This window comes from Grampus griseus, assembly GCF_964374135.1.
Source record: "Grampus griseus genome assembly, chromosome: 12".
NCBI classification, from domain to species: domain Eukaryota; kingdom Metazoa; phylum Chordata; class Mammalia; order Artiodactyla; family Delphinidae; genus Grampus; species Grampus griseus.
The window spans coordinates 18,700,878-18,724,822 of NC_139006.1; the positions used below are offsets into that span (position 1 = coordinate 18,700,878).

General features: G+C 49.3%; 1 protein-coding gene across 2 annotated transcripts in view; it reads left to right on the forward strand.

Moving 5' to 3' along the window:
- The window catches only part of SGSM1 (small G protein signaling modulator 1), a 75,681-nt gene that overhangs the window by 11,580 nt on the left and 40,156 nt on the right, over positions 1 to 23,945 (forward strand). For both annotated transcript variants that reach the window (XM_082668458.1, XM_082668459.1), the window contains exons 3-9: positions 10,320 to 10,395; positions 13,571 to 13,733; positions 16,200 to 16,352; positions 19,234 to 19,301; positions 19,578 to 19,723; positions 19,856 to 19,987; positions 21,274 to 21,398. In XM_082668458.1, coding sequence (XP_082524584.1) covers positions 10,320 to 10,395; positions 13,571 to 13,733; positions 16,200 to 16,352; positions 19,234 to 19,301; positions 19,578 to 19,723; positions 19,856 to 19,987; positions 21,274 to 21,398 — 863 coding nt within the window. The remainder of the gene's footprint in view (positions 1 to 10,319; positions 10,396 to 13,570; positions 13,734 to 16,199; positions 16,353 to 19,233; positions 19,302 to 19,577; positions 19,724 to 19,855; positions 19,988 to 21,273; positions 21,399 to 23,945) is intronic.

Genomic DNA, 23,945 nt, shown 5'->3' on the forward strand with positions numbered 1-23,945 from the left:
TGTGAATCTTTGGGCTCACATATGTAAAGCTCCTACCCAGCTTGTGGGAAGCATCCGTAGGTGTCTGTTGAATGAATGAATGAACCTACTGTGTGCCAGGGTCGGTGCAGAGCAGGTAGTCATGGGTTTGAATCCCTGCCCTGCCATTTGAAAACCTTGTGCTCTTGGAAAGTCATTTAATCTCACTGAGACTCAGTTTCCTCGTTTGTAAAATGAGGAGGCTAATTGTATCCATTTCTCCAAATTGCCACAAGGATTGGATGAGATAAACCCCCTAAACACAGTGCCAGGCACACAGTGAGCACTTTATAAATAAATGCTGGTTGTTCTTACATAAAACAAATGCATAAAGCACCTACTATGTAGCTGCTATTGTGTTTAATGCTTTATATTGAGTTGTCTGAGGTGTTTATATATATTTTGGATATCAACCCCTTATCGGTCATATCATTTGCATATATTTTCTCCCATTCCGTAGGTTGTCTTTTTGTTTCGTCAATGGTTTCTCTTGCTGTGCAAAAGCTTTTAAGTTTAATTAGGTCTCATTTGTTTATTTTTGCTTTTATTTCTTTTGCCTTCAGAGACCGATCCAAGATATATTGCTACAAAATGTACAAAATGTATTATTTTATGCCTTTGAGACAATACTAATCTCTAATACAAATACTAATATAACACTAATATGAATAACACCATTTTATGGATGAGAATGCTGAGGCTCAGAGAAGGGACATGAGTTGCCCGAGATCATGCGTGCATGAGCTGGGATATGAATTCTGGAAGTTTGATTCCAGAGTCCAGTGCTCATGGCTGTGCAGTGGGTGTTACTCTAGGAGTTGGGAAAGGGAGGGGGCATCACATCAACTCGAGGGGGTCTCAGGAGGGAGTAAGAAGGTCACATTATCTGGTTCTGGAGCACTGGGTGGTTTTTCCAGAGCTGGAGGTGGATGTAAGGGTGGGTGGGGATGTCAGGTGGAGGGTACTGCAGAAGCGAATGTCAGGTGGTGGGAGTCACATGGGTCACACAGAAGGAATGCACGTGTGACTGGGAAGGGACAGGATTTGGCAGGAAAGGCAGGTGGAGCCACACCATGGGAATAGTTATAGCTTGCCAGGCGGTCCCATCCAGCCCCCACATCTGTGTCTGCTTTGGAGCTTCCCAAAATATTCCTTTCCCTCCCCCCCGCCCCGCCCCACCCCACCCATCAGCCTCAGCCCTGTTCCAGCCCCTCCCAACTCTCACCTCCTGCGTGCCTCGCCCATATCAAATTAAAAAATACAGAGCCGCCAGCTATTCCCATGTAGTGCTTTTCCCTGCCACACTGTCCGTACATCTGTTCCTTCCTTTGAGCTCCAGGGCACCTCTGTGGGGGCAGTAGCAGGAGGAATTTTTTTTCCCTATGCTTTAGAGTTGGTGAATCCGAAGCCCAGAAAGTTCATTTCTACTTGTACTTCAGATCTTGAGCGTCACCTCCTGCAGGAAGCCCTCCCTGACCTCCCCACCCACCCAGTTTCCTTGTTATCTGTTCTCATAGAACCAAGTTCTTTCACTGCAGAGAACTGGTCTCACTTCGTCATTATCTACCCGTTGGTGTGATTTAGTTAATGTCTTTCCACCTTGCTTGACTGTGACCTCCATGAGGACAGGGACTCTATCTGCTTGCCACCTAATGCTGCACACATAGGAGGCGCTCTGTGAATGTTGACTGACTGAGCAGTCAGTTTTGACAGTTTTGGTTCATGTGATACGTTATGGGAAGGCAGGTGTTAGCGGAACGTGGAAGAGGCATGCTTATCCCCGCTTGGGGTATGGAAAGTCCAGGAAGGCTCCCAGGAGGAGGGGACCCCTGGGCTGAAGCCTGAGTTGCAGTTAGCCAGCTGGAGCATGCAGGGAGGGGCATCTGGCAGAAGGCACCACCTAGGCAAAGGCGTGGAGGTGAGCCCATTGCGTTGCCTTTGGGGACCTGTGTTCTGAGGCAGAGCTGGAAATACTGGCCTCTTAAGGTATCGGCTTCTTGTTCTTAGCATCCGGGGTGCCTGCAGAGTGGCCCAGCCTATCCACCTCTCACCCCCCTCACCCCAGTCATTGTCGAGGGGGCCTTTGAGCCACCCCCCTTTTCTCCCCACTTTCCCCACATGCTGAGAGTTTTGTTTTGTTTTTTATTTATTTTTGTCTGTGTTGGGTCTTCGTTGCTGCACGCGGGCTTTCTCTAGTTGCGGCGAGCAGGGGCTACTCTTTGTTGTGGTGCACGTGCTTCTCATTGTGGTGGCTTCTCTTGTTGCGGAGCACGGGCTCTAGGTGCGTGGGCTTCAGTAGTTGTGGTGCGCTGGCTCAGTAGTTGTGGCTCACGGGCTCTAGAGCACAGCCTCAGTAGCTGTGGTGCACTGGCTTAGTTGCTCCGCGGCCTGTGGGATCTTCCCAGACCAGGACTCGAACATTGGCAGGCGGATTCTCAACCACTGCACCACCAGGGAAGTCCCTGAGAGTTATTTTTAAAACCATTTCGAAGGCCCTCCAGGCATCCTAATCTAACAGTCCTCTCCACCGTGAGTTTCTTGTAGATGTAAGAGTCAGGCTGCCTAGGGGCCTCCATCTCAGAAGCTGTTGCTACCTAAGCATTACTCACCCACCTGCACCACCAGGCACCTACCACCTGAGACCCCAGCTGGTGTGCGGATGCTCTAAGGCCTCCGCCGAGCAGGTGGCAGCTCTGGTGATGTTTATTTAGGCCTCCTATGTGCCACAGGCACTGTGCTGGGTGCTTTAAACCAGGGATCCCCGTGGCCCAAATGCAGCCTGTTTGTGTGCTGCCCTTGAGCCAGGAGTGCTTTTTACATTGCAAAGCGTTGTAAAAACAAAAGAGACTCTGTGACGTAGACTGTACGTGGTCTAAAAAAGAGGTTTGCCAGATTTAGCAAATGAAAATTCAGAAAGCCCAATTACATTTGACTTTCAGGGAAACAGTAATGTTTTAGCAAAAGTATTTACCATTCGCTATTTGGAACATACTTATACCAAATATATATATGTATTTCTTGTTTATCTGAAATTTAGATTTTACTGGGCATCCTGTATTTTATATGGCACCGCTATCCTAAAGCCTGAAGTATTTGCTGTCTGACTTACTACAGAAGAAGTTTGCTGACCCCAGCCTTACACACATAGCAAACGAGATCAGGCATCCAAGGGGCTTAGGACACTGCCTGGAACCCAGCTCCATAAGCATCGGCTACTGGTATTCGTGTTATTGGTATAATCAAAGTGATCACCAAATATATATTGAACTGCTTGTCCGAGGGGCTCAAGGTTTACTTGGGAGAGACGGACACTGAACGAATAAATCCACAGACGTGTAGTGACGATCAGGCTGTGATAAGTTCTAGGGTGCCATGCAAGAGGCTCCGTTTTAGACAGGGCGGTTCTGAGCACTGTGCCTGTTTTGTCTGTGGAATCCTCACATAGCACCCCTGTGAGGTGGTGCAGACATCATCCCCATTTCACAGATGAGGAAACCGAGGCCCGAGGTCCCCCAGCGAACAGCAGAGCTGGAGTTTGACCTGGGCCTGGTGGCTCCCAAGCCCATGTTCTTACTCACGTCACTAAAATGCCTCCCTTTATATGGTGCCAGCTGTGTGCTGGGTCTCGTTTGAGGTCCCCTGCCTGTATTTTCCGTAATCCTTGTGACAGCCCTGCATACTGGGCCATGTGATTCCCATTGGGGCTTAGAGGAGTGAACACAGCACAGTGTGGAGAGTCAGGGAGGAGGAGCAAGTCGATTTGGAAGCTGGCAGGGTTCCAGGTGGGCAACATGAGGGTACCTGGGTGTGCGCAGGTGGCAGGTGTGAGGAGGAGAGACACAGGGCAGCCCGGGGAGCCACCAGGAGCCCCCCTTCCGGCTTTGCAGATTGGCCCGGATTTCCCTGTCTCCCTCCTGAGATTACTCCTCCTTTTATGCTGTTTAAATATTTGCAGGTAGAGGGAGGGAGGGATGGGGGAGGGCAGGGCATATTTCTGAATGGTTGCCGGGTGGGGCCCGGGGTGGGGTGGGGTAGGTGCTCTGAGGCCTGATGTGGAGGCACGGCTGGGCCACAGCCAGAGGAAGTTGGGGTTGGTGAATAGAGCTGAAAGGGCCCCTTAGCAATTGGCCATTCACCTAACTAACTAACCCTCATGGATATCCACCGTGGGCCACTCAGTGAACCTGACCGTCACTACCATGTCAAGAGTCATTACTGTTTGTAGCATCCCTACTGTGTGCCAAGTACAGTCTCCACAGTCTCATTCAAGCCTCACATTACCCCTGTGAGGTAGGGGTGCTAAGACCATCCACCCCACTTTACAGATGGGGAAGCTTGTCTAGCATCATGTGGGCAGTGAGTGGCCAAGGATTGGACCCCAGGTCAGTGACTCCACCTCTTGGGCTCTTAGCCTCTCTCAACTGCCTCCTCACATCCTGTCCTTAGAGCTGAGAAGCTGGTTCCAAAAAGAGTGAGCTCCCCATCGTTGGAGAAATGCAAGCACTTGTTGGAGGACTCCTTAGAATGGAGCTGGAGAGGGATCACAGTTTCCCGACCACTGTGACCTTTGAGGTGCCCCTGCCTCTGAAGGGCCCCCACAGTGGGATGTAGTTGGCAGAGTCACATCCAGGTGACCCAGGTCTTCTGACTCCCAGTTCAGTGCCTCTTTCCATCCCCAAGTTGGGAGACACTGGAGAATCCCTCCTCACAGGTTTCTCAGCACCTTGGGATTTCAGAGGGCCTGACCCAGCATTGGGCAGGGCTGGAGGCAGGGCTTCAGTTCAGGCCGTCAGACCTGGCTTCAAGTCCTGGCTGTGTGACCTACAGGCAAGTTGTATAAACTCTCTGTGCCTCACTTTATCCATCTCTAAAATGGGGATAATAATGCTCCCATGAGGATTAAATCAGACATTCTATACAGATCACCTGGCACTTCGTAGATGCTCTTAGTATACATTCTCTTTTATTCTAATAACAAAAGCAGAATGACAAAACAAAAGGAGAATAACAGAAGCGTTTGGTTCACAGTGGCCTCTGCTTCTGCAGTGACAGACAAAGTATTTGTTAGAACAAAGGCCCTGGGTCTGAATCCTGCTGCCTCTGCATGACCTGGGTCAAGTTAGCTAATGTTTGTGTGTCAGTTTCCCCATCTATAAAATGGGAATAACTTGGGAAATGACCTCATTAAGGTTGTGCTTACAGATAGTCCCCGGAACACAGCGAGTGCCCAAAAAAGTGAGGGTAAGCTTTAGCGTCATAAAGCTTCTACTGTGTGCCAGCCCGGCCTACCCTTTCACCAGTCACATCGCATTTAACTCTCAGCACAGCCCCAGGGGGTGATAGGTTCCACTTTACAGATGAGGAAACTGAGGTGCCAGCAGGGGCACGACTCGACCGAGCTCACACTGGACGTGAGTGGCCGGGCTGGGATGAGAATGCAGGTCTGTGTGGCTCTAGAGTGGCGCCAACCATAGTCACTGCCTCTGTGCTGCCCAAATGGGGCGGGATTCCTGGTCCAAAGCTTAGAAAATCACGCAGGCCGCAAGGAGCCAGGATGGCACCCTGCCACTGCCACTGTCTCCAAACCACCCCACGGTCCCTCAGTCTGTCTGCCTCCAGCGTGGACCAAGTTCAAGACCATGTCTGGGGGTGTGAGAGGGGGAAGGTGGTTGAGCTAATTTCAGAAGTCTTCTGCAGCTGCCAGACCCTCTTCCCCCGCCCCCAGTGCTGACCTGTCCCCGGGGATGGGTCCCCCCCTCGCAGGAGTGGGCAGCAGCCTCTTTCTTCTTGCGGCGAGACCATGCCCTCTTCTGCAAGACTCTCAGTGACCTTCTGGGGGAGGCTCCCACAGCATTGCCTTTTAATTTCCTCTCCTGGCCTCCGGCTATCAGCCTGTTATGAACTTCTGGGAAGATATTCTAGCCCACAGCTGGGAGCCAACGGAGGTGGGGAGGGGCCCTCACTCGCCGGAACCCCTTGTTCAGGCTGAGAACACCCTGGGTGCTGCATTCTCCCCTCCACCACCCACCCCCAGATCCATCCCCAGGACAAGAGGCCCAGAGCCAGGCAGCCACGGGCTCCTCCCTGCAGCCGGCTTCCCAGCTGTGTGACCCTTTGAATTTCAGGATCCACAGCTGCAAGCAGACAGCCTTCTCCGCTCTGCAGATTCTGGAGTTGAGACAATGTGTGTGTGCAGTCAGGGTGCCGATAGGAAGCAAGTGCTTCCCAAGGTGAATTTAATAAAGGGCTGTTGACTAAGGCAAGGGAAGCATGCAGCACCCCGTGATATTAACGTTGGGGAGCCAGGACCCGCTACTGCCCCCAGTCTGATCAGGGTGGGAGGGAGAGGTTCCCAGAAGGGGCAGCCTGTATGGGGGGGGGTCCCCAGAGACAGCTGTGACTGCTACGCCTCTTTCTTAAGGATTTGGGGGCAGCTCCTTATTTTATATTTTATATCCTCCCCCACCCTTCCGCACTCTCCCCGCCTCTCCTTTTCCATCCCCTTAGATCCTTGAGTACAGTCTGAGCGTGCTTGAGATCACCTGGAGGGCTTGATCACCACCTCAGAGTTTCTGATTCAGTAGGTCCAGGGTGAGGCTGAGCATCTGTACCTCTCTCTGACCAGTTCCCAGCTGGTGCCAGTGCTGGTGCTTCTGGGCCCCACCCGAGGAGCTCTGCTGGTCCCCATCGCACTTACCTCCCACCTCTCTTAGCTTGTGGCTCTTTGAACTAAGGGCCCCTTCAGGGCAGGACTGTCTTACTCCATCCCTGCAGCTCTCTCCACCTTGAACTCAGTATCCGAGGGCTGGTTCTCAGAGGGGAAGCCCTCTCCTTTTTTCTTAGTCAGTCCAGCTTAAAGGTTTGTCAATTTTGCTGATTGTTTGAACCAACTCTTGCTTTTGTTAATTTTTTCTGTTCTCTATTTTGTTTATTTCTAATCTTGATTCCCCTCTGCTAGCTTTGGGTTTAGTTTATTCTTTTATAGTTCGTTAAGGTGTAAAGTTAGATTGCTGATTTGGGATCTTTATTCTTTAACGTAAGTATTTCCAACTGTAAATTTCCCTCTTATCACTGCTTCCCTTTCATCCCATAAATGTTTGCATGTTGTGTTTTCATTTTCTTTTGTCTCAAGACGTTTGTTGATTTTTCTTGTGATTTCTTCTTTGACTCATTGTTTAAGCGTGTGTTTAAATTTTCAGTTATTTCTGGATTTCCCAGTTTTCCTTCTGCTGTTGATTTCTAGCTTCATTCCATTGTGATCGGAAGAGATACTTTCTTTGATTTCAGTCTTTTAAAATTTATTAAGACTTGTTTTGTGTCCTAACACACTAATCTGAAGACTATTCCATGTACACTTGAGAAAAGTGTGTATTCTGCTCTTGTTGGTTGGACAGTCCATGTATCTGTTAGGTCCAGTTGGTCTATAATGTCGTCCAAGTCCCCTGTTTCCTTATTGGCCTTCTGTCTGGTTGTTCTGTTGACTTACCTTTTAACAAGATCCTTCTGGACACAGTTAAGGCTGTTAAGACAGCCTCTAGGATGTAGATGCAGGGAGACCAGTGAGAGGTTACAGTGTCAATCTAGGAGAGATATGACTTGGACCAGCATCACTGGCACCTGGGCAGTGCTGGTGGAGGGGAGGAAAAATGGTTGGACTCTAAGTCTGTTTCAATGGTGGAGCCAAAAGAGTCAGTGAAACGATTCTGTAGAAATTGGAGCTATAGGTAAGGGAGTTTGCCTAAGCTCCTACAGCTAGTAAGTGGCTGAGCCAGGATTTGAACCCACGTCTGCTTGGCTCCCAATTCTTGGCTGTTGATTACTCACTGTGCTTTTGAAAGTACTCCCGATCCAGCTGCCTGGACACCCACCCCCATGCCTCCCTGACAGTCTACTGTCACCACTATTTGGCCTGAACTCACTCCCTCAGCCTCTATTCCCAAAGGATGTCCAAGTCTAGGTGCTGGGAGCAGAGAAAAGAGGGAGGCAGGTACCTGAGGCTGAGGAGGGCAGAGAGGGGGACAAATGCTCTGAGACCATGTGGGCTTAACGGCATGTTGTAGAAGAGGCTCAACCCCTGCAGTCGGATAAACCTGGGTCCAAGCCCTGAATCCATTCGTCACCGGCTGTGTGACTCTGGGCAGGTTACTCCGCCTCTCTGTGCCTTTGTTTGTCATTATACGGCTACTCCATTTACCCATGATTATAGTGATAAGAAAGCATGTTTTTCAACTAGAATATTCTACCAAAGCAGAAGTCAATCATGATCTTTCAAGCCATTCATTCCTCAAACAGAACTTTATTGAACACCTACTGTGTGCTGGAACCACAGTTGTTAAGCAGAGAGACACGGAGTGCTTGCCCTCATGGGGTCCACAGCTTGGCAGGGAGGACAGATGCTGACAAAATCATCACAAATCTGATGGATGTTACAAAAAGCAGCCACTGTGGGCCCCCAAGCAAGGAAATTTAATCTTAACAGGTGATGTTTCAGGCAGGACCAGAATAACGGTAAAGGAGGCCAGGTGTGAGGTTCTCGGTAGGGCAATGACCTACATGCAGCTAACGTTTATCGCAGGTACACTGCACACCAGGCTCTGTACTCAGCACATGGGGTGCATTACCTTGTGCAGTCCTCCCATTGCCCCTTGTAGGTGCTGTTCCTACAAGCCCTTTACCCAGTGAGAAAACTAAGGTTCAGAGAGGCGACATGGGCTGCCTGAGGAAATACAGCTAGCAGCTAGACGGGCCAGGATATGGCAGCTGGAGCCAAAATGAGAAACATTTTTATAAGTTGGAATTCCAGCTCTGCTGCTTCCTAGCCGTATGGCCTTGGGTGGGCTAGTTCATCTTCCTGAACCTCAGTTTCCCCATTTGTAATTGGGACCAGTTCCACAGGCTCAGTTAGATAGTTTTCAGACTTTGAAATGCTGCTGGCAAAACCAGGCTTAGAGCTTGCTGGGCTTGGTGGCCGGGAGCTGTTCACGGTGCGGGTGCTGACTTGGTTGTGTCGGGGGAGGTGCTGTGTCAGCTCTCAGGTGGTCACTGCCATGTGTTTTTCCGGAGAACATGGCCAAGGATGCTTTGGGTTCTGTCTTCCCCTCCAGAAGGCAATCAGAAGGAAAGGAGAGAGGGACACTGAGAGCCTGAGACTGCTCTCAGACAGGCACGTGGATGGGCTGGCCAGGCCGAGTGTAGGTGGGCTGCAGGGCAGCCAGAAGGGAGTAGGGGCTCATCGATGGGGGTGGATTCCGGATCCCCACGTCACAGCCCCAGAGATGTAGAGCGGGGACCAGGTTTTGAGGTCATCTCTTCTGACCTCCTCAACCTCCAGGTGGGCAAACTGAGGCCTTAGAGGGGAGAAACACTTTGCTAAAGTGCTACAGTGACTCCAGACACAGTGGGGCCCAGAATCCAGCAGAGCAGAAGGGCATTCAGGCCACCAAAGGGCCACCTCCATAAGCAGAGGCATGGCTGCCCTTTCAGCGCTGTGTCCCCTGTGCCTGGCACATCACAGGTGTTCAATAAATATTTGTTGAATGAATGAATGTAGTATGAAAAACACACAGCCTGGGGGGTCAGACCCAGCTTGGATTCTGTCTCCACTCTGGGCCAGCTCTACGTTTCTGGGTGAATTTCTACACGTTGCTAAGCCTCTGTTTCCCAAAATAAGATCACAAATCCAGCTGGTAGGTACCTGAGCAGGGATTTGAACTGTGGTCTACAGGATTCCAGGGCTGATTCTTCATACTACACCTTCCTGTTTTTTTTAATATACCCGTTTCATTCATTCATTCATTCATTCATCCACTCACTTAGAAAATATTTATGGAGACCTACTGTGGACCAGGCACTGTTCTAGCCTCCATGGATACAGCCGTGAAAAAAGGCAGACAAGGCCCTGCCCTTGGGGAAATTATATTGTAGAAGATGGAGACAGACAGTAAACAAATAGGACAGGAAGTACTCTGAAGAAACCATAACAGGGGATGGAAGGAGTTAGAGGTGGGATGCCTTAGATGATGTGGACAGTCAGGAAGGAGAGGACATTTTTCGTGACACCTCAAGAGAAGCCCACTGTGCAGAGAGCCTGAAAAAATAATTTAGTTCAGTGTGAAGTGTGCAGCTATCAGAGGCCACAGGCCCTAGCCCTACAGAAAACACAGCAGGGAGGATGTGGAAGGAAAGCAGTTACCAAAACATCCCAAGCAGCCTGAGAACACCGTGGGGAGTGATGTAGCCCTTTGAGGTGTCTGCACCCCGAGTGGGTTTGGGTCTCCCCCTCTGGTGCCTCTGCCTTCCAGGTGAAGCAGATTATGGAGGAAGCCGTCACGCGCAAGTTTGTCCATGAAGACAGCAGCCACATCATCTCTTTCTGTGGTGAGTTAGTGGCCCGTGGCCTTGAAAAGCGGCTTTTTTTTCCCTCTGTGGGCTGCCTTGGGGATGTGGCGTCTTTCTTTGAGCAAAGTTCTCATGTCATTCTTTTGCTTTTTAACTGCGAAGTTATTTTTGGATTCTAAAGGGACTCCATTAGGGAATTTGGAAGTAGAGAAAAGATTTGGAAGTAGAGAAGAAATTAAGAATGACATCTGCACCCCGGGAAAAGGTAATCATGGTTGACATAGAAGGATGCCTTCCCTCCCGTGGGTTCCGTTCGCACTGACCCTACCCCAAGCGACCAAGGGTCTTGCATCTAAGGGATGGGCTCTACATCCTTTCCTCACCCAGGTAAAGAGAGAGGATGAATGAGGACTTAAAAAAAAAGAAAGGAATCAAGAGCCATAGACACATCCCGAGGGATCTCTTCCAGCTGGCTCAGCAAAGGAGGCAGGCTCAGAGCGTGACTGAGACTTCTCTCCTTGAATCTGCGAGGCCCACAGGGTTCCAGGAATAACCTCGCTGCCAGGTTCTTACTGTACTTTCACAATGGCTAGAGACAGGTGTCTTACCGTGTCCCTGAAGTCAGATTCAGTGCCTAAGCAGTGTGTACGTATACGTGGGAGTGTTTCTTTCTCCCTGAACACCTTTTTATTTCGTGATTGGAGTCTCATAACAAAGGACAAGCTGTAATGCCCCCCTCACGGTTTTGGCCCTATAGAGGGGCCCATCAGCCTCCATCCAGATGGCCGGGGACACCACCCATGGGCCTACAGCTGGCCGAGCACATGCCATGACCTGGGAGACCACTGACGTCAGCTCAGCCCCTTGCAGCCCACCTCTGTTCACATCCCACCTCTGCCATTTCTTGGTTGGGTGACCTTGGGCAAGATCTTATTTTTTTAGGTGATAATGCATTTATTTAAATAAATATATATATACACACACATATATATATATATATATTGGCTGCACCTCCTGGCTTGTGGGATCTTAGTTCCCTGAGCAGAGATCAAACCTGGGCCCATGGCAGTGAAAGCGCGGAGTCTTAACCACTGGACTACCAGGGAAGTCCCAGAAATATGTTTTATGTGTATATTGGGTTGGCCAAAAAGTTCATTGGGGTTTTTCTGTAAGATGTTACGTTATGTATAAAAATACACATTTATGCGTGCACATATATATACACACACATAAATATGGGAATATATATCTCTATATAAATATAGATACATATCTCTGGCTTTCTTTTTTCTCCTGGACATTTTTATTTGCAAAAGACATGATATGCATGTCTATTTTGGGACTCACTAGCATACCTACCAATTAAAGACTTAGAAGACTAGAGAGTGATAAAAATCATAATAATTCTCTAACTCTGATCAGAGTTTGGGGGTGAGAGAAATCTGCTGGCTCTAAATGAGACCTGAGGGATGTCCCTGAGGTTTCTTTTGTCCATTGTTCCTTATGAGCCATTGTCGGAAAGCATGGAATAATGTCTACCAAGCCAGAATGGATCATGAACTTAATCAGTATAAAGAAATGAAAGTTCTGGGTATGTAAGCAAAACTGAAGATATTTTAGAGATCATCACCCAGAATATTTTAAATCCATGAGCAGATTAGGCAACATGTGAACAATCCTTCAAAGCCAAGTCATTGCTAACAACAACAACAAAAGCAACACAAGCAATTAAACTGAAACCTCTCAGTATTTCTCCTTGCACATGGCATGACCTTGGCCAGCCTCTTTTTTTTTTTTTTTTTTTTTTGTGGTACGCGGGCCTCTCACTGCGTGGCCTCTCCCATTGCGGAGCACAGGCTCTGGACACGCAGGCTCAGCGGCCATGGCTCACGGGCCCAGCCGCTCCGCGGCATGTGGGATCTTCCCCGACCAGGGCACGAACCCGCACCCCCTGCATCGGCAGGCAGACTCCCAACCACTGCGCCACCAGGGAAGCCCTTGGCCAGGCTCTTGAGTGCTGGTGTGCTCTTCTGAAAAGACAGTAACTAGAACACTTGCTTAATGAGTTTTGCCACGGGGATCAGGGAAGGTAAACCTTAACACTGGCTGAGTAGGTGCCCAAGAAGGGGTAGCTCTTATTATAAATTAACATTTTCCCATAAACATTGATTATGCTCCAGTGCATACCAGAGAGCTCCCAGTCTGCTGTGTAAGATGGAAAGTAAGAAGATAAATAAAGGCTGCTGAGAGTATCAGATATAAGATAGGGGCCATCAGAATGGCCTGCACAGGGTCTGTTTCTCAGAAGGGAACACTGAGGACCAGAGGGGGAAAGTTATTTGCCTAAGGTCACACAGCAAGTTAGTGGTAGAACCCAGGCTACACCCTAGGTCTCTTATTTGAGGAGGGCTGGGCAGGGCCTCCAGGGGAAACACAGAAATGGGAAGATTATGACTGAATCCTCTCTTCAAAGGCCCTTTGTGGAGGCACAGGTGTTGTGAGCACACCTTGGGTTCAGATGTGGGTTTGAATCCCAGCTCCATCACTCATTTGCTGGGTGGCCCTGGACAGTTCAGTTTACCTCTGGGAGCCTCAGTTTCCACATCTGAAAAATGGATGGTTTTACTTTCTGCCTGGCTGTGGCAGAGCTCAGATGAGATCCATGATGTTAGCTGTTACTGGAGTCACAGTAGTAGTGACAACAGTGTGACTCCCTAACCGGAATAGAGCTCAGCAGTCACATGGTCCAGGCTCCCCTCCCTCATGGACAGGAGTAATAGCTAACATTCGTAAAGCACACACTATGTGCCAGGCTCTGGCAAAGTGCTTTCCGTGCATTTTTTCCACCTCATCCTAACAGTAACCTCACGAGGTTAATGTTCATACCATCCCCGTTTTACAGATGAGGAAACTGAGGCACAGGGAGGGGAAGTAATTGACCCCTGTCACACAGCTGGTTATTGGCCAGGAGAGAATGTGAACAGAGATGATCTGACCTTGGGCGGCCCGCGTGGGTTCACCACTAAGCCCCCTTGCTCCCTTTTGAGGGGCTGGATGGTGGAGAGGTATACGTGCTTTTTGCTATGATGCTGTCACGAAATTTGTGATTCTGGGGTCCCCGGATCTTCAAGGTACCTGTGTGTGTTGGAAGCTCAGAGCCAGGCTGGGCACTGGGGAGCATGGGCAGGGCCTGCTGATCGTTGTATCCCTGCAGCGGCTGTGGAGGCCTGCGTCCTGCATGGCCTGCGGAGGCGAGCGGCTGGCTTCCTGCGCAGCAACAAGATCGCAGCTCTCTTCATGAAAGTGGGCAAGAGCTTCCCGCCAGCAGAGGAGCTGAGCCGCAAGGTGCAGGACCTGGAGCAGCTGATCGAGAGCGCGTAAGTGCTGAGAACGGGGTACAGGCTAGGGTACCCCCAGAGGATAGCCCCTGCTCCTCCCCGGGCTTGGTGAGAGCCTGCACCCTCTCCACTCTCCATTCTGCTCCTCCAACCCGCCAGATTCTTTCACACCCCAGGTCCTTTGCACACACTGTACCCTCCACCCAGTTCACACCCCTCATCTTCCATGGCTGGTTCCTTGTCATCCTCAGGCCTTCCCCTAATTAATGGTAAATTTCAACCCTCACCCCATTTCTCTTTTATATCCCTCTGTTTATTGTCTTCCCAGTTGTTATCACCATGTGTAATTTATTCATTCATTCGTTTACTGTTTACTTGATTGTCATCTGTCTCCCCCACTTGACTCTGAACTCCTTGAGGGCAGGCAGCTGCACCTGTGCTATCCCCCATTAGGTCCCCAGTGTCTGAGACAGTGCTCAGCACCCGGGAGATGCCCAAGAAACAACTGGAAAGTGAATAAGTGCCTACTCTGAGCCAAACCTCTGCCAAATGCAGGAAGATCAAAGTTTAACATAACCAACATGGTCTCTGTCTGTGTGGACAGATGCTCACAGTGAAGCAGCCACTGAAGGGGATGTTGTCTTAGTGGCTGATTGTGTGTACTGGGGGGAGACTCATGGCCTGAGAGTGTGCACATGAGGGCCTTCCACCCGAGCCACCCCCAGCGTCCCAACTGCACAGCCAAACCCTCTACCTGGAGCCTGGTCAGGGATGGCAAATAGGTTTCAAACCCATTTGGTCCTAGTAGCTGCACAGAGAGTTGTGTTGCGAAAGATTCTGGAGCTGTGAGTGGACTACATGGGAAAGAGGACATGGATTGATTAGCCATGCCTGTTATGGGCAACAGAAGGGAGAGAGAGGCATGCATGTCATGTGTTTGCCCTCTCTGCCATGAGTGGTTACTCTACTTCACTGGATGAGAAATGGCCCTTTCCTTGCCCTTTAGGCCCTGCCAGCCCCGGACTGCTGGCCAGAACTGCATGATGGGTAAGGCTATGGATTTGGCATTGCCAACTCCCATTTGGAATCTGACTCCTCAGCCACCTGGTCTTTAGGTGCCTTCCAGTCCATCTGCTAAATTCCCAGGTGTTTGCTGATAACTTCTTAAAAGGGATGGATTTCCATGGACCTTCCATAACATTGGGAGCAACTTTCTAATGGAGGAATGAGAGATGTCCATTCCAGGTGTCCATTCATTCATTTGTGCAATTATTCATTCATGGACATATTTACTGAGCCCTTTGTATATGCCAGGCACTGTGCTGGGCCCTGGAGATACAGGCGTGAAAAAGGGCCAAGGCTTGCCACTTGGTAGACTCAGTATTTTATTTTAAAAGCAGTTGCATTGTCCATACCCTCGAGGTCACAGTGTGGAGGAGAAGACAGAGAAGTGAGTGGGAAGTTAAGCTGCAGAGGTTGAGGGAACACAGAGGAGGGGCCCCTCCCCAGCTTCAGCTGGTGCAAGAGGGCTTCCTGTAGGAGGGGGTGCCCTCGCTGAGACCTCAAGAGTGAGAAGGAGTCAGCCAGGGAATAGGGTGGGCGGGGGAAGCCGGGAAGAAGCAGCAGTTCACGAAAGTCCTCATATGAGAGCTTCACAGCCTCAGGGATCCACAGATATCTCTGTCTGGCTGGATCATGGGGTCAGAGGCAGAGAGTAATAAGGAGGTGGCTGGAGAGGCAAACGGGCGAGGTCATGGAGTGCCCTACTAGTCATGTTAAAAAGCTTCCTTCTCCAGGGCAATGGGGAGCCACCAAAAGATCTATAATCCAAGACTCTTCCTGGCCAGCACTCTTTTCCAGCCAAGAGAGAGAAAGTAAGAGAGGGGGACAGAAATTTCAATAGGAGCAAGACAGGAATAAAGACACAGACCTACTAGAGAATGGACTTGAGGATACGGGGAGGGGGAAAGGTAAGCTGTGACAAAGTGAGAGAGTGGCATGGACATATATACACTACCAAACGTAAGGTAGATAGCTAGTGGGAAGCAGCCGCATAGCACGGGGAGATCTGCTCGGTGGTTTGTGACCACCTAGAGGGGTGGGATAGGGAGGGTGGGAGGGAAGGGAACACAAGAGGGAAGAAATATCGGAACATATGTATATGTATAACTGATTCACTTTGTTATAAAGCAGAAACTAACACACCATTGTAAAGCAATTATACTCCAATAAAGATGTTAAAAAAACAAAGACATTTCGGTATGAGAATCTGGCTCACCCATCCACAGTGTAGGAAAGTGTCAGTTTTACCACAGCTTCACACTCACTCGGTATTATTTTTTCAACTGTTTTCCCATTCTCCAGGAGCAATATGGGCTCTTGTTGTTGTTCTAATTGACATTCCTTGATTTCTCAGAGAAGTTGGACACTTTCCTCTTTGCATATTGATCCCGTTGGATTTCCTCTTTTGTGAATATCTATTCTCTTCCTTTACTGGTCTTGAAGGCGAAACCAGATACAGGGCCTCCAGGAGAATGTGCGAAAGCTGCCAAAACTGCCCAACCTGTCCCCACTCGCCATCAAGCACCTGTGGATCCGTACAGCCTTGTTTGAGAAGGTCCTGGACAAAATTGTTCATTACCTTGTGGAAAACAGCAGGTGAGTGGAAGACACCTGGGTGCGCTCTGCCACCACCTGCTGGCCTTCTTAGGAATTGCACTCTCACGCAAAGCTGCTTACCCTTTGCCCCCTTGATATACACTTGATGTGAAGGTGATTAAATAAGGGCCTTCTGGATGTTTGACTCTGAACTAGCCTAGCTTAGAACCTTGGGAATATTTGGGTGCTTAATAGCAATGCAGGGTCTCTGGAATTGGGGTGGGGTGTAAGGATCTTGCAATCTTAGAGATGTTCCTTTTCCCATGAATGAAGCCCACAGTCTATTCACTATGTGGCCCTAGGGGACTCACTTAGCTTCTCTGTGCCTCTGTTGTCTCTTCTGGTGAATGGGACAGGATGGGAATTGCTGCCACTCTGAAGAGGTGAGAAAAGGAGTTAGTGAGTACACAGCATTTTGGGAATGCATAGTGATATTTTTTACATTTTCTCTCCTAGCTCAGATTGACATGGTATAAAGGTTTTACAGTGTAAGTCCTCTTGGCAAACATTCATCCGTGCATCCATTCATTCACCCAATAAATATTTAATGAGCATATACTATGTGCCAGGCACTAACCTAGATGTTGGGGATACACTGGTCTTGCCTGTCATGTTTAAGAACTTGGATATTACGAAAAGAACAGTGGAGATCTACTGAAGGATCTATGATCTGAGACTCCTCGTGGCCAGCACCCCTTTCCAGCAAGAGAGACAGAGAGGATGGAAGAAAGAAAGAAATATATCTGAGAATCTTTCCATCTTTCAGTATGTGAAAATGCCTGTTTAACCACATCCTCACACAGAGTGGGTATCATTGTTCTCATCTTTTATTCTTTGCCTGTTTGCTAGGAAAATATGTATGAAAGTACAAACCAAAGTCCTTCCCCTCATGAAACTCGCATTGTAGCAGGGAAAACAGGCAAATAGTAATTGTGATAATTTGTGATGAGTGTACCAGGACAGGTGGGTGGTGTTTAACTTCCTCTGGGTGGTCAGGGAAAGTATCCCAGAAGATGGGATACTGTGAAACAGTGTGGGGAAGAGTGTTCTCAGCAAAGGGAACAGCAGGTGCAAAGGCCCGGAGGCAGGAGAGGAACTGAAAGAAATCCAGGCTCTGGAGTTCCAGTTCACCTCTTCACCTCCTAGTAAATTATAACACATCTCTGCCCCCTGTCTTGTTATGGGTCCAGGGTCTCTGTAGTTAATTGCCTTTGGCATATGACCTTGTGTTTTCCCGCTGAAAACGTTGGTCATATTTATTTAGTAATTTATTTGAGCAGCAATACCAACCTACTATTTCTTCATTAACACTGTAATTTGAATTTTAGGTTCACACAGAATTGAAGCAGTAGTACAGAGGGTTCTTGCCTACCCTCAGTGTTAACATCCTACATAACTGTAGTACAAGTCTTAAAACCAAGAAATTGCCATTGATGCAATACTGTTAAACCAACAGTATTGGTACATTCTTTTTTTTTTTTTGCTATATAATTCTATGAAATTTTAACACATGCATAGTTTCATAAAACCAACACCACACTCAGGCTATAGAACTGTTCCAAAGAAACCCATCACCCGGAAGAAACTCCGTGGGGCTACCCTATATAGTCACATCTTGCTCCCAACCTACCTCCTATTTTAAGGCATTATTTCCAGGTTACGATCACATAACTGTGCTGATTTTTGGAATAGAATATGAGTGGTGGACTGGAAAGTGTCTCAAAGTATTAGCTTCAGATCTGACACCAAAATGTATAAACTTGATGTTGAGCATGTCCAGGATGTGTCATTCTGCCTCAGCCAATTTTATGGTTGATTGAAGATTTCTTCGGGGTAAAATTACAATGATATTGCCACATTTAGTGAGAACTTCACGGTGTTGGGACTTAATACATGCAGTTGGACATTTGCTCCTCCCAGCATCCGCAAGTGGGTGAGTTCTGTCATTCTTCCCACTTTACAGCTGAGGGCACCGAACGCAGCTTAGAGAAGGTAGTCACCTGCCCAGGGACACACAGCGAGGGAGGGAGTGGCCGAGCTGGGCTCCCACTCAGTCCGACTCCAGATCCTGTGTTCTTCACCCCCTGTTGTAGGAAGGGAAGAAGAGCTAAGCTTGCTGGGTGTAGCCTGCATCCACCTGCTGTGTGCCCTCCAGCAAGTCACTTACCTTCTCTGGGCCTGAGATCCCTCAGGAGGTCAGAACAAGGTCCTTTCCAATTCTGAAGTTCTGTTAGTTTCTAGATTGTATGAGTTTGCAAAGAATTAGAAACCAGTGCACAACAACTCAAAAAACAAAACACTCAGCACGAACGTATTGACACCATTGCATGTTATTTTGGAGAGTCAGAGGCCGGAGGCATTTTTGAGCGTGTCAGGCCAGCGTCATCTGCTTTAGTTTTCCAGACAGGAAGGCCTATTATTACAGCTTTTGAGGACACACCACAGCTAAAAAGCCTATGTTTGCCTCAATAATATTGGAAGGGCAGACATCATCTGAGCCTCTAAGTGACTTCATGTTTGAAATGGAAGATGCAAGAGAAGCAGACAGAACAGCCAGGCCTCGGCAGCCTTCTAATGATTTTTTCTGTTACTCTCATTATTAATAATAATGTATTATTAATAAGCCATGTATTAAGCTGTTATAGCCAAGCACTGTGTTAAGTGCCTTACATCTGTTGTCTCTCTCAAACGTCCTTTGGCAGCCCTATGAGACATATTATTATTATCCCCATTTTACAGATGGGGCAGCTGAGGCTCACAGAGGTACTGGGTGACCAGAGAGGCATTGAACCCAGTCTGCTCTTAACCTTCAGGTTGTAGTTGATTGTGCACCCTCCGCTGGTCACCATACAACGCTGCATGTCCTTTCCTTTCTTGCTAGTAAGTATTACGAGAAGGAAGCCCTCCTGATGGACCCCGTGGATGGCCCCATCCTTGCATCTTTGTTGGGTAAGTGGTCCAGTGCTCTGAGCTTCCTCTGGATCTCTGGTCTCAGCTCCAGGGGGCACCTCCTAAGGGCCTCTCTCGCCTCCCTCCAGCCTCTCCCTTCAAAACTGCTCCCTGCCTCTTGCTTTCAGGGTCTTGTGCTGGTTTCTCTTTAGCAGGACCCTGAGTCATGCTAGCTGCCTGGAGGGGAGAGATGGTGAAATAAGTGGTCCATCTGGTGGTAGAAGGGAGGGAGGACTTTCCAGGGAGATGGCTTCCCAGCCCCTGTCTGCTCCACAGTAGGGCCCTGCGCCCTGGAGTACACCAAGATGAAGACTTCCGATCACTTCTGGACGGACCCCTCAGCTGACGAGCTTGTCCAGAGGCACCGCATCCACAGCTTGCACCTGCGACAGGACTCGCCCACCAAGCGTCCGGCCCTCTGCGTGAGTGGGGTGGACGGTGGGGCACTGGGAGGGAGTCTGGCTGAGTTCTGGACTTGGTGTGGAGGTGGGGAGTGGACCGGGGCCTTGGTGGTCACTCCAGACCTCATCTGCCACCTCCCCGCACATTGCCAGATCCAGAAAAGGCATTCGAGCAGCAGCATGGATGACCGGCCGTCCCTCTCCGCCCGTGACTACGTAGAGTCCCTGCACCAGAACTCCCGGGCCACCCTGCTCTATGGCAAGAACAACGTTCTGGTTCAGCCGGTGAGAGTTCATCTTGGGCCCAGTTCTTCCACTGGGGTCTGGCTCCAGGTTGTAGAGGAGGAGTTCCCTCTGGCTCCTGGTTGCTCATCTATCCATCCATCCACCCATTCACCCATCTATTCATCCATCTGTCAAAGTCTCCACCCACCCAGCCAGTCTCCTCTCTTCCAGTCTCTGTATTCACCCATCACTCTATCCATGCATCCATCACTATTTCTTTATCCATCGGCCTGTATTTATATCCGCCCAACCACCCATTCATTCATCCATCCATCTACCCATCATTACGTCCATACGGCCATCTACCCATCGTTACCTCCATCCATCCACCCATAATTATATTCATCTATTAATCCATCCATCTACCCATCATCAATCCATGTCTGCACTTGTCCATTTGTTTTCCAGTTCATCTGTCCATCCATCTGTCCAGCCAGCTGTCTATCTATCATTCTCTGTTGTAATCACTCACTCATTTAGTTCACTCATTTGTACTGAACCTGCTATGCACCGTTTCAGGTGCACTAAAATGTGAAAAAAAATTGTGTATCTTAGAATCGATGAAATACGGCAAAGATGCTTCCTCCCGGGGTTGCTGGCATGTGTGGTTGAGATATTTATGGAGTGGAGCCGTGCTCGGTACACCCTCGGTGCTCAGTAAATGTTAGTTGTCTGTCTCCACATGTTGTGGGGTGAATCTGGGGGGAGGAGGGCTGCCTCTCATGTGTGAGGCTTGGAGACAGCCCCCTCCGCCAAACCCCACTTGGGATAGAGCAGAGCAGGTGAGAAGCCCTGCAGGCATATTGGGAAGGCAGAGGATGGGGCTCCTGGGCGGGGAGTATGGAGAGGGTATTTGGGGAGGGCGTTCTGGGCAATATCTGTGGAACAGAACTCGGCTGCCATCTCTTTCTCCCTTTAGACTGGACACAGTGATGGCAGATACATGCCTTCCGTTTTGGAAAGGGTGTTATTGAGAGGACAGAGCCCCCTTCCTGGTTCTAAAGATTCCCCCCCGACTCCACCCTTGCATCAGGGCTCCTGAGCCACATGAAAGGGTGGGGTGGGCGGCCTTCACAGCTGGACTCCGTAGAACCAAACCCGTCGTGGTGGTTGGCTTAGCACAGCCATCTGGAGGGAGGCTCGGGGTCTTCCAGATGGACATGGCCGTGGAGGGAATGAGCCAACCTCTTGGTTCTGGTTGTGTGCCCTTGAGTCACATGGGCCAGGGCCCGTGTCCACTGTGATGCCAGCGCTATGATCAGGCCTGAGTCCTGCTGTCTCTGCAGAGGGATGACATGGAGGCTGTGCCGGGGTATCTGTCCCTGCACCAGACAGCTGACGTCATGACCTTGAAGTGGACGCCCAACCAGCTGATGAACGGGTCTGTGGGGGACCTGGACTACGAGAAGAGGTAGGGTGCTGGGAGCCTCCCTTCCCCTCGGCGCAGGGATGTTTGTGCCCTGTCCCTTGTGCCCCGCCTCTGCCCCTGCTCCGTCTGGTTGTTATGGCCACTTGGTCCAGCCTCCCTGCAGCTGTGGCCTTGTGGGTAACTCAGGAGGATCTGGGAACTGACTGGAAGAATCTTAGGATATAGGTATTAGGCAGTGCCCTGGGCAAACACCACCCGGAGAGAGAAATCGTAACAAAGATCTCGTAAGCCCGCAAATGGCAAATACTCCCCAGTCTCCTGCCACCTTACCCATCACTCAATGCAAAAGGAAGGCCAGAGGTGTTGGTTGTGAGCATCTGGTCCAGGCCTGTATCTCCTGTAATACCCTGCGAGTTATAAGACCCAGCAAAGGCCTTGGAGTCACACTTCAAAGAGACCCGGGGACCAGGGATTCCCTGCCTGCGATCCCCTGTGTTCCAGCGCAATTAGGGAAAGTTTAGGAAAAACACAGGGAAGCCGCCATGCAGAGGTGCAGCCCGCCCGGTGATTTCAGCTGGGGGAGTCTTGGCTGCCGGTGGGGAGGAGGGATGATGGGTTTTGCTGCTCTGAGCCCACATCGGGCTCTATTATTATTATTATACATGTTCTCGATTTCTTCAAAACTTTTGATTATGAGGAATTTCTAACATAAAAATAGAACTCAGGTACCCATGATGCAGCCCTAACAGCCATCCCATCATCCCCTCTGCCTTTCATATTGTCCTGCAGTAGCAAACAAACATCATGAAATTATAGGATTTCATCTATAAATATATATACATATTTGTAAGTATAAATATATATATTTATATATAAAAAAGAAGAACTCTTTCCAAGAGCCGTGACCAGAGCACTATCACTGTATTCTGTGTAGTGTTAAGCCTCGGTGCGATTAACGCCAGGCTTTGGTGTGATTAATATCATTCTCTAAGCTGATCACTTCCTGGGCAAGGGTTACCGTCTGTCCTCAGAGACGGTCATTGGGAGGTGCAGTCAGTCCTCAGCTGGGCCACGTAATTCAGCTCCAGCCAGACTCCTGAGTTTCTGATGGCAACACCTTCTGGGAGGAGCAGTGTGGGAGCCGAGGAAATGCTCTTGCCCTTGAACCTTATATCAGCTTGTTCATCTGAAATCTCTATATCAGGCCTTCCCTGACCTCCCAGCTGAGTTCAGGTCCCACGGAGGTCCCCTGAATCTCCTTCTTAGCATTTACAAAATCATAATAAATCTGTTACGACTTGTGTTCTGACTGTCTCGCCCTTTAGATATCAAATAATTGTGAAGCAAAGCAGGGAAGTCAGGGGACCTGGATTCATTCATCAAATGTTAACTGAGTACCTACCGTGTGCTAGACACTGTGCTTGGTCCAAGAGAGAGAACAGATGCGTAAAAGGAGAGGAAAATCGATCTTTCAGAGCTTACACTGTATTTACATTGTACTGAAGGAGACAACGAATAAGCAATGAATAAATGGATGTGATGGGAACAAGTCCTTGCTCGGTCCTCACCTCACTGGATGACCTGGGGTACATCACTCCCCCTTTCTGGGCCTCAGCTTCCCTCTCCTATCAAATGAGGTGGGTGGACAGGATGAGCTCTCCAAAACATGAAGGGTTCCCCAAGGGTCTGCAGGGGTTCCTAAACATTGACGTGTCTTCCATCAAACATCAAAGCTTTCAACAACACAAGGACTCTGTTTGTTGGTTGGACCTAAGCCCAGGATTGTGTGGGCAGGAAACTTTTGATGTTAATGTTTTGGGAAAGACATTGGACCAAATGGTTGCCAAGCACCTTCCCTCCAGCTCAAATCATCGGGGACTCTGTTTCTGCCTGTTTCTGCATCATCTTTTCCTCTGTGGACAGGCATATCATAAGTGCTTCAATATTTAGTTCCAGCTGAATCTGCACGTCAAAGGTCACTGCTAATGGGGTTGGGAACTTCCCCAGCCCTGGGCTCTGAACCCCCATCTATCTTGTTATCCTTGCCTGGAACTGAGGTTCACTGGAATAAAAACAGCCAGGGGTCAGAAATGTGCATGTTGGCATGGGAAAGGGGGGAACCCAGGGGCTCCAGCATCCCTCTGGGGATCAAGGGACAATGACGATAAGGAGGAGGAGGTTCAGGACCTCTTTCCTCTTTTCCCAGCCAGACTTCCCTCTTACACAGCCAGGATCATGACTCCCCAGCTGGGTTTCCTGATGTTTGAGGGGAAATACCACCAGAAAGGTGGATATTTGGTCTCTGGAGTCAGCCCAGACTTGGCTCAAATCTCAGCCCTGCCATGTGGAACAGCTGGAACCCTCATACACTGCTGATGGTCCAACCACTTTACAAACAAGTTTGGAAGTTTCTTATAACATACCCTTGCTATATGACCCAGAAATTCCACTCTAGAAGCCGTTAGAACATGTAAAACGAAAACAGAAACTCAACTCTTGTTCCTTCCCAGTTGGATAATCAACTTCACCTCCCTGAGCCTCAGTTTGTTCATCTGTAAAGTGGGGATGTGGTAATGGAACCTCTGAAGA